Source organism: Pleurodeles waltl, chromosome 2_1 (assembly GCF_031143425.1).
Source record: "Pleurodeles waltl isolate 20211129_DDA chromosome 2_1, aPleWal1.hap1.20221129, whole genome shotgun sequence".
In the NCBI taxonomy this organism is placed as follows: Eukaryota; Metazoa; Chordata; class Amphibia; order Caudata; family Salamandridae; genus Pleurodeles; species Pleurodeles waltl.
In genome coordinates, this window is record NC_090438.1 from 132,545,146 (window position 1) to 132,558,830 (window position 13,685).

At 43.9% G+C, this 13,685-nt stretch overlaps 1 protein-coding gene across 11 annotated transcripts in view; it reads right to left on the reverse strand.

The window, feature by feature from the left end:
* LOC138262033 (phosphatidylinositol-binding clathrin assembly protein-like) overlaps positions 1-13,685 on the reverse strand; it is a 464,917-nt gene that overhangs the window by 269,996 nt on the left and 181,236 nt on the right. For 6 of the 11 annotated variants that reach the window (XM_069211744.1, XM_069211706.1, XM_069211724.1 and 3 more), the window contains exon 11: positions 10,842-10,978. In XM_069211744.1, coding sequence (XP_069067845.1) covers positions 10,842-10,978 — 137 coding nt within the window. The remainder of the gene's footprint in view (positions 1-10,841; positions 10,979-13,685) is intronic. The other 5 variants (XM_069211714.1, XM_069211752.1, XM_069211732.1 and 2 more) reach the window with 1 other exon arrangement.

Here is a 13,685-nt window from a genome sequence, read left to right on the forward strand (position 1 = left end):
CCAGACTTGCTGACAAAAGTGGGGGTTTGTCCAGAGGGTAGGCATCTCCACTAGCTGGAGTGTCCTAGGGCAATGTACTAGAAGCTTGAGCCTTTGAAGCTCACTGCCAGGTGTGCCAGTTCCTGCATGGGGGAGGTGTGAAGCACCCCCAACCAGGACAGTCTTTGTTTCTGACCACAGAGTGCACAAAGGCACTCACCCCATGTGGTCGGACACTTGTCTGAAAGTGGCAGGCTGGCACAGACCGGTCAGTCATACACTAGCAGTTTGGCTAACAAGCAGGGGGCATCTCTAAGATGCCCTTGGTGTAAATTTTTCAATAAATCATACACTGGCAGCAGTGTGGGTTTACTGCGCTGAGAAGTGTGATATCAAACTTCCCAGTAGTCAGTGAAGCCATTATTGAGCTGTGGAGGTCATAATGACAAACTCCCAGACCATATACTCAATATGTCTACCCTGCACTTACAATGTCTAAGAATGGACTTTGCTTGCTTGCTATCAAATATGATGGCCAGTGAGGGAATTCACGATTCACAAATTCACGCACTCAATCACCCATTGTAGGAGGCTGGCTCTGTATACTATATCAAAGTGAGATATAGTGTGCACAGAGTCCAGGGTTTCCCAGAGGCTTAACAGTAGCTAAGGTAGATAATATTAATGCTCTCTTTGTGGTAGGTATTGTGGTCGAGCAGTTAGGCTTATCAGATGGTAGTCCAAAGCATTTGTTGTACACACAGAAAATAGAAGAAGCACACTTACTCAATGACTTAAATCCAGACCAATGGTTTTTATATAGCAAAAATATATTTTCTTAATTTATTTTTAGAACCACAAGATTCAAGTTGCAGGTAAGTACTTCAAAAGATTAGTATTTAACACAGATATCAAAAGTACGTTGTTTAAAATAGGTAAGTAAAACAGTTTTTGAATTATTGGCAATAATCTGTTTTTAAAATGGACACTTTCCAGAACAGTTCCTGGGGGAAGAAATGTTATGTCGGTTTAGAGTGAAGTACAACACTTACAGCTTCAGTCTCTAGGTTTCAGGAAGTCCACCGGTTGGGGTTCAAGATAACCCCAAACACCCATCACCAGAAACACGGGGCCGGTCGGGTGCAGAGGTCAAAGTTGAGCAAATTTACAGTGGGCTCCTATGGAGACAGGGGGTACTCGGAATCAGGCCTGCCTGCAGGTAGGTACCTGCGGCTCAGAGGGCAGACCAGGGGAGTTTGAAGGAGCACTGGAGGGGCCACAAGTAGGCAACAAACACACACCCTCAGCGGCACAGGTGCGGCCGGCTGCAGGGTGTAAACAGGACGTCAGGTTCATTGACCGGGGGTCATTCAGAGGCTGCCGGTGGGGTCCACGGGGTATCTCTGGTACATCACCGGTCGGACAGGGAGGAGGGCCGCCTGCTGGACGTTGATGCACCGGGGGTCGGTTTCTCCAAGGCCTGGGGGCTGCAGGTGTAGTGTGTTCTTAGGCATCAGATATCTTCGTCCTGAGCTTCGCGGTCAGGGGGGTCCTCAGGATTCCCTCTGCAGGCGTCGTCGTGGAGGAGTGGAGAGGTCAACCCAGGCAGGGCACTTGTAAACAATCACCTGGGGACCTTCTCTTGCTGGATGGACCACCTGGACACAGACCGGGGGCAATGGGTGCACAGAGGTCAAGACTCACGCATCCGGAGTGAGGTGACAGACCTTAGTTGTTAGTTTCTTTAGACAGAGCTGCTGTCCTCTGGAGTTCTTGGTCCTTTTAAGTGCACGGCAATCCTCTAAAGTTGGCAAAGGGCGCTGGTCCCGCTTGATGAGTCGTTTGTCTTTTTGCAGGTTCTCTGAAGCAGGAGACAGGCCAGTGGGGCTCGGGCCAAAGTAGTTGTCTTCCTTCTTCACTGCTGGGGGTTTCAGCTTAGTAGCCCTTCTTCGTGTAGGTCGCCAGGAATCTGGTGAGCTGGGTTCATGACGGCCCTTAAATCCTAGATTTGGGGATGTGTTAGGGGTCAGTGGGCAGTAGCCAAAGGATACTGTCCCTGAGGGAGGCTACACCATCCTTGTGTCCAATCCCTTTGAGGAGGGAGGGCACATTCCTATCCCTATTGGTCCCTGTCCTCCAAACCAAGATAGAGGATTCTGCAGGAAGGGGGTCACCTCAACTCTGCACACCTTAGGAGTGGTCCTGGCTGGGATGGTCACTCCTTCCTATTTTTCCCTTATTTTCCCACCAGACTTGCTGACAAAAGTGGGGGTTTGTCCAGAGGGTAGGCATCTCCACTAGCTGGAGTGTCCTAGGGGCACACCCACCCAGGACAGTCTTTGTTTCTGACCACAGAGTGCACAAAGGCACTCACCCCATGTGGTCAGACACTGGTCTGAAAGTGGCAGGCTGGCACAGACCGGTCAGTCATACACTAGCAGTTTGGCTAACAAGCGGGGGCATCTCTAAGATGCCCTTGGTATACATTTTTCAATAAATCCTACACTGGCAGCAGTGTGGGTTTACTGTGCTGAGAAGTGTGATATCAAACTTCCCAGTAGTCAGTGAAGCCATTATGGAGCTGTGGAGGTCATAATGACGAACTCCCAGACCATATACTCAATATGGCTACCCTGCACTTACAATGTCTAAGAATGGACTTAGACAATGTTGGGGCCTATTGCTCACGCAGCTATGCCCTCACCTGTGGTAAAGTGCACCCTGCCTTAGTGCTGTGATGTCTGCTAGAGTGGTGACTTACCTATGCCACAGGCAGTGGGTTGTGGGCATGGCAGCTTGAGAGGGGTCGACTTTGTATTTTTCTCCCCAAAAGCACACAGAGGCTGCAACGCAGTGTGCACGGACTGAGCGAAGGGTCCCTCAGGGTAGCCTAATACATGCTGCAGCCCTTAGAGACTTTCCTGGCCAAGGGCCCTTGGGTACCTTTTACAAATGACTTAACTGAGTGCCAGGGCTGTGCCAATTGTGGAAATAACAGTACAGTCCCTATGAACAGAACACACACACACTGGTGCTGTAGCCTGGTTAGCAGGGTCCCAGCACACTTTCAAACAAAGTTGGCATCAACACTAGGCAAAAGGTGTGTGGGGAGTGGGGTAACCATGCCAACAGTGGCACTTTCCTACACCCATGCATTAATCTATGCACTCCCTTTTGAACCCAATTATTCTATCTTTCTTTATTTCAATCAACAATCCACACAAATACACCCAAACTTGCCAATCAATGTAACACTCTTATTTATATACTGAAAAATGAATTAAAGGTCCAGGCTTGTTGGGTTTGGCAATGCATGTTTATGAATGGAATCTACCCAACGTACAAAGTTTAGTGAATGCTTTGCTTTGGCATATGAAATCTAAAATCATTTAATAATCCAGCTAGCAAGGCCAGCCTTTAAAATAGTACCAACAAGGGGTAGTGCAAACAGGACAAATAGTTGTTTGGTTTTCCTAATGGCACGAGTAACGTCAACCTGGCACATAATGGCTCTGAACTGCACATATTGTGTGTAGTGCCTTTTCCACTGGCAACTGTAGTTGTGGAAAAAAGTGATACAAGGCAAACTGGCATGAAAAGGTGAGGTGATCTTTGGCAGGAATAGAAGTTACTTTACTTCTGGTAGACACTCCAACTGAAGATTCCTCACCTTAGAACAGAGGTCTTCAAACTGGGGGGCGGGCCCCCCTTGGGGGGCCTCAAGTGATCCCAGGGGGGGGCGCCAAACTCTGGCCAAAAGAAATATTATACAGATAACATGTCTATGTTTTAAGCAGAAGCATGTTATTGTAGTTTTAAAAAGTTAACAGTACTTAACTGCAATATTTAACTAGGTTTAGACCTATTTAAACATTGCCATCTTTCTAAAATAATTGTTAAAAATTCTGAGGGGGGGCCCAATGATTTTTATTTTTTCAACTGGGGAGGCGCAGCATTAAAAAGTTTGAAGACCACTGCCTTAGAATATCCCCAGGCACCAGACGGAATCTGGCAAATTTTGTAGGTGTTGGTGTTGTGCAGCTCCACGCTGACTTCATATTGCCCCAAGTAACACAGCAGGATATAAGCACTTTCCCTGCGTGCGGACGTCAGTTTCTTTCCCTTTCTGCACCCACAGAGGTAGCTTATGTGCAGTTAATACCGTGCTGATCTCAAATGTCTCCACTTTTCAAATGTCAAATAGGCCTTTCCACATAACAGGGAGGTATGAGGGCAGTAAGGAATCTGTAGTTAGAAGCCTATTCACCAGAGTGTTACCAAAGGTAAGAATCTTGTTCTTCTGAATAATACTTTTATTTACAGTTCACTCAGATCAGAATAGATACCAAAGCAGTGCCTCCCAAAGGTGGGAGGTCTGTGGAGTAAGCTCAAACTAAGAAGTCTTGCAGAAACGAGTGGGCAAAGTGTCCTTTACAGACTGAACTGACTGTCAAGGCAGTAGTGGATATGTATACAAATGCACAGACGCCCATGTCGCAGCCTGGAAGATATCAAAGAGACTCCCTTCAAGCCTACAGAGTGGTGGCCCTGGTGGAATGGGCTCTCAGTCAGTTTTTGTAAAGCGCAACTAATCACCTGTGATGGTCTCAAGGTGCTGGTGGTGGGTCTGGGCATCATTCGAAAAGCAATGTTTTGAGGTTGTTCCTGAAGATGGTGAGAGATGGGCTTTGTCTGAGGTGCGTAAGAAGGTTGTTCCAGCTCTTAGCTGCGAGGTATGTGAAAGATCTTCTTCCAGCAGTGGTTTTCTGGATGCCTGGGACAGTAGCTAGCGCCTATTGGGCAGTGCGGAGGGGTCTGGCGGGGTTCTGGAAGGAGAGCCGATGGTTCAGGTAGGCCGGTCCGATGTTGTGCAGGGCCTTGTAGGTGTGGGTAAGTAGTCTGAAGTGGATTCGCTTCCCCTTCTGGGAGCCAGTGGAGGGTCCTCAGGTTTTGGGATAAGTGTTCTTGGCAGGGAAGGTTCTGGACGAGTCTTGCGGCGGCGTTTTGTATGACTTGTAGTTTCCTGATGTTCTTTGTTGTGGTGCCGGCACAGAGTGCGCTGCCATAGTCGAGTTTGCTAGTGACTAGGGTGTGGGTGATTATTTAGCAACAGTCGACCGGGATCTATCTGAAGATTTTGCAGAGTTGGCGGAGTGTGTGCCAGCAAGGAAGAGGTGACTCTTCCTGCTCTCAGCCTCTCAGACCTCTTGGATTTGTGCTTCTTGGCAAGTGTATAGCAGTTCTTGATGCTGACTAGGCACCTCAAGAGGATTCTCTAATACACAGACTTCTCTTTCTTTGCTCAAAGTCCTGCAAAATCCTGTCTACTCAATGGTCCTTGATACAGTCAATGTAATAACTTAAAGCCCTCTTTTGAGAGGTGAGTGGAACAAATAACACTGATAAAGTAATTGAGTGTCCAAAATGGAAGGGAGTCCTTTGGGTAAAAAGACTAAGAGGACTCAGCACTCCTTTATCTGGAATGCAGTGGTATAGGGCAGTTGCCTACAGTTCACACAAGTGACGAGCTGACAATTACACTGAAGAAGACAGTTTTTAGGGGCAGGAGATGTGGCAAGGTACTATGGACAGCCACAAAAGGCGTACACATTAAGAATGGCAAGACAACTCAAGGTATCACTGGTCCATCACAAATGGTTGGGAGGGAATGTGTGTCTTAAACCTTTAACAAACCTCATCACAACAGGTGATTTAACCCCTTCGCTGCCAGGCCTTTTTCCCTCCTGTGCCGAGCCTTTTTTTGGCTATTTGGGGCAGTTCGCACTTAGGCCCTCATAACATTTTGTTCACATAAGCTACCCATGCCAAATTTGCGTCCTTTTTTTTTCCAACATCCTAGGGATTCTAGAGGTACCCAGACTTTGTGGGTTCCGCAGTAGGAGACCAAGAAATTAGCCAACATACAGCAACAATTTCGTTTTTTAAAAACAAATAGGGAAAAAGGGCTGCAGAAGAAGGCTTGTTGTTTTTTACCTGAAAATGGCATCAACAAAGGGTTTGCAGTGGTAAAATCACCATCTTCCCAGCTTTCATGAACAAGCAGACTTGAATTAGAAAACCCAATTTTTCAACACAATTTTGACATTTTACTGGGACATACCCCATTTTTACAATTTTTTGTGCTTTCAGCCTCCTTCCAGTTAGTGACAGAAATGGGTGAGAAACCAATGCTGGATCCCAAAAATTCTGAATTCAGCAAGGGGTCATTTGTGTAGATCCTACAAGTGTTTCCTACAGAAAATAACAGCTGAAATAAAAATATTGAAATTGAGGTGAAAAAAACCAGCCATTTTTCTCCACGTTTTACTCTGTAACTTTTCCCTGCGATGTCAGATTTTTGAAAGCAATATACCGTTACGTCAGCTGGACTCTTCCGGTTGCGGGGATATATAGGGCTTGTAGGTTCATCAAGAACCCTAGGTACCCAGAGCACCTTGCAATGGGTTTTCATTCTATACCGGGTATACAGCAATTCATTTGCTGAAATATAAAAAATGAAAAATAGGTATCAAGAAAACCTTAGTACTTCCACAAGGGCCAGAAGATAAAGTGTTGAGAAGCAGTGGTTATTTGCACATCTCTGAATTCCGGGGTGCCTATACTAGCACGTGAATTACAGGGCATTTCTCAAATAGACGTCTTTTTTACACACTGTCTTACATTTGAAGGAAAAAATGTAGAGAAGGATAAGGGGCAATAACACTTGTTTTGCTATTCTGTGTTCCCCCATGTCTGCCGATAAAAATGGTACCTCCCTTGCGTGGTTAAGCCTAGCGCCCGCAACACGAACTGCCCCAAAACACAACATGGACACATCGCATTTTCACAGAGAAAACGGAGCTGTTTTTTGCAAAGCACCTAGCTGTGGATTTTGGCCTCTAGCTCAGCCGGCACCTATGGAAACCTAGCAAACCTGCGCAGTTTTGAAAACTAGACACCTAAGGGAATCCAAGATGGGGCTCTGACCAGATTATTTTATCCAGAATCCTTTGCAAACCTCAAAATTTTGCCAAAAAAACACTTTTACCTCTCATTTCGGTGACAGAAAGTTCTGTAATCAGAGAGGAGCCACAAATTTCCTTCCACCCAGCGTTCCCCCATGTCTCCCGATAAAAATGTTACCTCACTTTTGTGGGTGGGCCTACTGCCCGCGAAAGGAAATGCCCCAAAACACTATTTGGACACATCAAAATCATCAAATACAAAACTACCTGTTTTTGCGGGGGCACCTGCGTTTTTGGTCCTGGGCTCAGCAGTCTTCTATGGAAACCTACCAAACCCAGACATTTCTGAAAACTAGACACCTGAGGGAGTCCAGTGAGGTGTGACTTGCGTGGATCCCCCAATGTTTTCTTACCCAGAATCCTCAGCAAACCTCAAATTTAGCTAAAAATAGAAATCACATTTTTCCCACATTTCTGTGTGGGATCACCACACTGGGACACATTTCATACCACCCAATTTTCCCCTCAGTCTCCCGGTAAAAATTATACCTCATTTGTGTAGTTGGGCCAAGTGCTTGTGAAAGGGAGGAGCCAAAAACATGTCAATATTGAGGGGGAACCAAAGGGGTCCAAAAGGGCAGTTTGGAAAAAAACATTTTTAGGCTGACAAGTGCAGCAGAATTTTTATCGGTATAGATGAGGCAATGCTGGGTGGTAGGAATTTTGTGGATTCCTGTAGATTCTGGAAGGTTCCATCACAAAAACGTGGGAAAAATGTGTGATTTACAGCAAAGTTAGAGGTTTGCAGGGGATTGTGGGTACAAAAATGGTGCGGGTGCATGTGACACACACCACCCTGGAATCACCCAGATGTGTCTAGGTCTTGTGGATTTCTCTACATGGAAGCGTCCCAAAGTCCATAAAGTGCAGCCCTCACCATTCCAAGTGGGACGATTTTGAGAGTAAGCCAAGCTCTCATGGCCCAAATGTAAAACTAAAACATAAAATAATCAAATGACTTCTTGCTTGCTGTGGGATAAGATGTTTTAGAGTGTGGGGGAGAGCTGAAAGACTGTTACCCCCTTCAGTTCAGGTATGGGCGCAACCAGGCCCATACTGGTTAGTAGCCACCACCCCAATATATATATATCTTTTTAATTCCCTGGCATCAAGTAGACTTTCTGCCCCCCCAGGGTGTGGATCAGGGGTAATTGCCCCATCTGGCCACTGGTGGGCAGAACAACTTTGGCCCCATTTATTTGGGGTGGGGGTATGGCCGTACCGCCACCCTCTTATTTTTGGAGAAAAAAAAACTTCCCTGGCCTCTGGCGGGCTTTCTGCTCCCCCCCCCCCAACCCCCCCTTGGTAGCAGATGGGCTTTCCAAAAATAGGCCCATCTGCCCCCAATGGGGGGCAGATATGGCCAACAGTAATGTGCTCCCATGGGGAGCGACCCTTACCCAAGGGGCTGCCCCCCTAAAGAAAACATACGCACACACCAATCCCTGGTGCCTAAGTGGTTTCTGCCCCCATGGGGGCAGACTGGCCTAACAAAAATTGTCCGATATGGGTCTAAATACAATTTGCTCCGCAAGGGAACGACCCTTGACTAAGGGGTCGCTCCCCACCTCTAAAACAACAAAACAAACAAAAAAAAAAAATGTATCCCTGGCGCCTAGAGGCTTCCCCCTAATAACAATAGGCCGATCTGCCCCCAGGGGGGGCAGAAAAGGCCTAAAATAAATTTGCCCCCTCCCCCGGGGAGCGACCCTTGCCTAAGTGGTCGCTCCCCACCTCTAAAAAAACAAAACAAATAAAACCAAAAAAATGTATCCCTGGCGCCTGGGGGCAGATCGGCCTAATAACAATAGGCAGATCTGCCCCCGGGGGGGCAGAAATGGCCTAAATATAATTTGCCCCCTGGGGGGTCGCTTCCCAACTAAAAACAAAAGAAACACAAAAAAATGATCCCTGGCGCCTAGTTTATGCTGGGGGCAGAAATGAGGAGGGTGGGAGAGAAGCCCACAGAGGGAGCGCCAGCGCTCCCTCTGAGCTCAGTGCCGAGGACGTAATGGTTACGTTCTCTGCACATGAGCACTGTGCCGCAGGACGTAACCATTACGTCCGCAGCACAGAACCGGTTAAACAAAGACTGTTGGTCCAACAAACGTAGAATGTCAAAAGGACCACCAAATAATCTTCTATAGAGTTTTTTGGAAGGCCTTACTGGGCTAAACACAAAACAAATAAAATGGTGGCTCATACTTACGCTTTTAAGGGACAGTGTACACCCATTAATAAAAATGGATTTCGTGGAAGGGTGTGTTAGTGGGGATGACTTCTACCACTTCAGACAGCAAACTGAATGTAGTCAATTGTGGCCGCTCAAGCTCCACACAGGGAGGTGGACGTTGCAGATGTTAAGATGGAGGACCATGCCATTTCACTGAGATAGGAGGTTCCCGTGAAGTGGTGGTGTGATCGAAAAATCAGTGCTTAAGCTCAGGAGTTCTGGGTATCACACGCTCTGGGCCAAAACTGGGGCAATCTGGATTACGTGGCCTAGTCGTTCATTATTTCTTCCAAACTTGGAACTGAGGTCGTGAAGAGAAGGCTTACAGGAGCCCCTTGTTGAATTCCAGCTGGAACGAGTCTCTTAACAAGTGCTCTCCCGGAAAACTTCAACATGTACAATTCTTGACAGTAGGCGTGTTTGACCGTGGCGAAAAGATCTAGCCAGGGCTCTGGTTACTGACTGAATACACCCTGTGCCCCCTGAGGATGTAGATACCTCTTAAGATTCACTAGACAACGTGTCCCAAAGAGCAGACAGTGCCGGGAACGGGCTCGGCATTGGTAACCTGACTGAAGAACCCAGCAGTTCCATGGGGCCCAAAGGCATGCTAGAAGGAGCCAGGACAGCACAAAATGTTATCAGCATGGCCTTTGTTGTAATCAACACACCGAAATTCTGGCCATCTCAGGACCATCTCAGGAATTGGTTCCGTGGCCAATGACCTTGGGGGAGTGCAATTTAAATAGTGACGCCCTGGTGCCTTCTCCTTGTGTTAATCAAATATGTAACATTTGCCAGGGCACCTTTCATTTTTAAACTGATTCAATTTACATAACGATTAAGTCTTTACATTTGCTAGTAAAAGGGTTATTTATTTTGAACACCTAATGCATATTTATATAAGTGTATATTTCACAAGTTTTATGGCTCCCTATTTCCTAAATGGCAATAAGATTACACGTGCAATATTGTTAGTGATATGGTCAACAATAAAGCTTGGGTGAGTGCAGAAGTGATGGGGTTAAAAAAAAGGGTATTTAAATATTGCCAAAAAATGGTAAGTGGAAGTAATGGGCATTTTAATGATAGAGATAAGTTGTCAAAGTACTGGTGCGCAGATGTAATGACATATGTTCACACAATACACTACTATCCAAGACGGCTTCCATAGTCTTTCTTTTATAACAGACAATGAAAGAGCCTGCCTGCTTGCACTGTCAAAGAACTCAGTAGCCTTCAACAGTCAATTAGCTGACATTTTCCTCTACAAGCTGATCATATGCATTAACATAATTATTTGTACCCAAACCGAACCAGTTCTTCTCACTAGTTCTCCAGGTCAACTACCATATCCCCATGTTCCCTGCTACACCCATGGGGGAAAATCATACCTTTTAAGATTTCTAATATTCACAGGAAACTTCTGTTTGCTCTATTAACTAATCATTGAATCCCAACCGACAAGCAACGTAACACCGGATAAAAACTGAAATTGTACACACTAACAGAAATTCTCAGACTACAGTATAAATTATAACATTCAATCTAGCACTGTACTAGAATTCTGTGAGTGACGATCATACAGAGAATCATTTTCATACCTATTAGTCGTAGGTGCTGGTGCAGAGAAAAGATCGACAGCGGAGGTGGTATTTACACTTTTTCCAGATAAAGTGCTTGGAGATTCCGACGTAGAAGTCGAATTTGATACTATGGAAATTTCTCTTAAACGCTGCTCCTGAAACAAAGTTATAAATTAGGTATCTAAAAGAGTTTCAAAACAGTATAGCTTCTATATGCACTTTTAATCATAAATAGGTACCTTCAATACAATATTAGAAAAAAAAAAACAGTTTACTCTTTTGTGTTGTGTTTTTAATGTGTGGTTATTATTCTTTGTGGTTTTATCAACAATCATTTTTTAATGTATTTTTATTTTATTAAACTATTGTATTGTTTTGGATTTATGATTAATTTTTGATTGAATAAATAAATAAATAATAAAATAAGTTTACTCTTAATATAACTGCATTTTTACAAAGGCCTTATTCCGAAAATGTACAAAAGGTCCATGATAGAAATATTTTTTCGATAAAATAAAATTAAAACTAATCATCAAGCTATTATAAATACCAACTTTAGTAGCTAGTATTTCATTTAGAAAAGGCATCACTTTAGTAGACAATGCTTTCTTTTTAAGTACCCTCTACTTAAAAGATAGCAAAAAAGGAAGAAAATAATTCTGATTTGTATTGATATCCAGAATATCATCTGTGAATGTGAATTGTAGACATAACATTTTAATATTGTATTTTACCAGCAATTGTCTGTAAGAGTTGCCTAACTGAAACCATATATACTAGTTTAATATCTATTACGTAATGCTTGTGTACAACAAATCTAGGTGCAACACATTTCAACCCCCCAAAAATTCAGCTGACGAAGAGCTTTACGATAAAAATTGGACATGGGTGTTTCAAACACTGATGCTTAGTTACACTAGACCTGTGGGATGGTGTAGTGCAGGAGTCTTTAAACTGGGTGAGCCTAAATTGGTCTAAGGGGCTAAGGAAGGGGCCAGACTGGTTACGGGGATTGACTTTTTATGCCCCTAAGAACAGAGGCAACATGCTTAAAGGGGCTGTGTTTTGATTGAAAGGAAAATAGAGTGCAATGAGCAACAATGGAAAGGGTTATCAGTAACGTCATTTCCACTCATGTCCTTGGAGGGAGTAGGAGTCAAAGTAAGGGGTATGGATGGAGGGGCTCAAAATGACCCTCAAATTCTCTCCTCCCATTTCTGATAAAAGATGAGATTGTGGAAATGTCTCATTTTTAGGATGTCCAGGCTGCCACCAGCATGTTGGCAATAATGTATGTCCTTAATTTTAAAAGGGATAACTGAAAATAACTGCAATGTATGAATTTCTAAATATGCTCAGAACTGCTCATTTCATAGAATAATTATTAGAAAATATGTTTGCCGTTCTGGTGGGGGCTGATTTTCTTTATTTTGTGTAGCATTAAACAGTTGGAACAGCAGTGGTGTTGCATTTAACATTATTCAAATGACAATAGAAATAATGCTTATATATACTAGACCACTTGCATTAACTGGCACATGTTCCAACTGATCTTAACTGGGTTGGGAATTGAAGGATGTGACTTGAGGATGGAGATTAATGGTGATGTAAATGCTTGTCTACACAACTTCAGTATGTATGGTGAAAATTCTTATCTATGTAACATAGAACCCTTCACTCATAAAATAAACACTGAGCCAAACTAATGTTTTGCTAGCAGAAGTGTATTTCACTGTACATGCTCAAAAGGCGTTAGCCATTTATAGAGATCATAATAGTTTTGAAGGTTCATGAATGGCGCTGACAAAGGGACGGTTGCTTACCAGTAATCCTAGATCTCCTTCATAAGAATCTCCACTGAAGTACTGAATAGTTACAACCACGTGCAGAACATCCTTGAGCAATTTTTCAAAGAAAAAATATATTGAGCATTTGCCTTTAGGAAGACCATACCTTCATATTTGAAATAAAGTCATTTAGGAGACTATATTGGTAAATTCAATTTCTTTTATTTAAACATGGAACCTCAGCAAAAATATGGCACCAGATATCTAGGTGACGAAGAAAAAAAAACTCTTTTGTAAACCTTTTTTAAAGCAAATGAAGGGGGGGAAAAAAAAAGGAAAATGTTGCCACATAGGCTACAGCCACATAAGGCTGACAAAATGGCTGCGGCCTTAAGGGCTACTAGCCCTTCAGAATCCCATCATGCGCTCTTAGAGACAGTTGTGCCAGTTCAAAGTATACTAGCAAACAGTGACACTAACATTCTTCACCCCATCCACTGGGAAGGAGGGTACTTATGATTTCAATGGAGATTTCCCTGAAGGATTACAGGTTACAGAACCATTACTTCGACTTCAGGGGATCTCCAGTGGTCATCATAAGCAATGAAGAGAATATAAAGCTCAAAGTGGTAGAAGAATAAAAAAAATGAACTACCGAACACAGATTCTCATACAGGCCTGCCCTTCACGGACATCTGCTCTACAGTCTGAATCATGACGATAGTGTCCTGCCCAGGTGGCTGATTCACAAATCTGAGCAAAGAGAACATTTTTCAATAAAGCAGCAGTAGCAGCTTTAACCCTAGAAGATTGGGCTTTTGATTCACTCATTAATGTTTTGTGTGCATTTTCATAATATAATAGGAAGTAAGTTTATTCAAATGAAGAGTGTGCTTGGACATTTCCAGACCTGTGTGTAAAGGACCACAGTTCATATGTAATTATTAAGTTTACCTTTTTACTTTTTGTTTTTCCTAGATAAAATCTAAAGATTCTCCTAAAATATAATGTAAGGAGAGGTTTCTAAGCTGGTGAAGAAGGATTCTGAAAGAAAGACAGCAGGCTACTAGTTTGG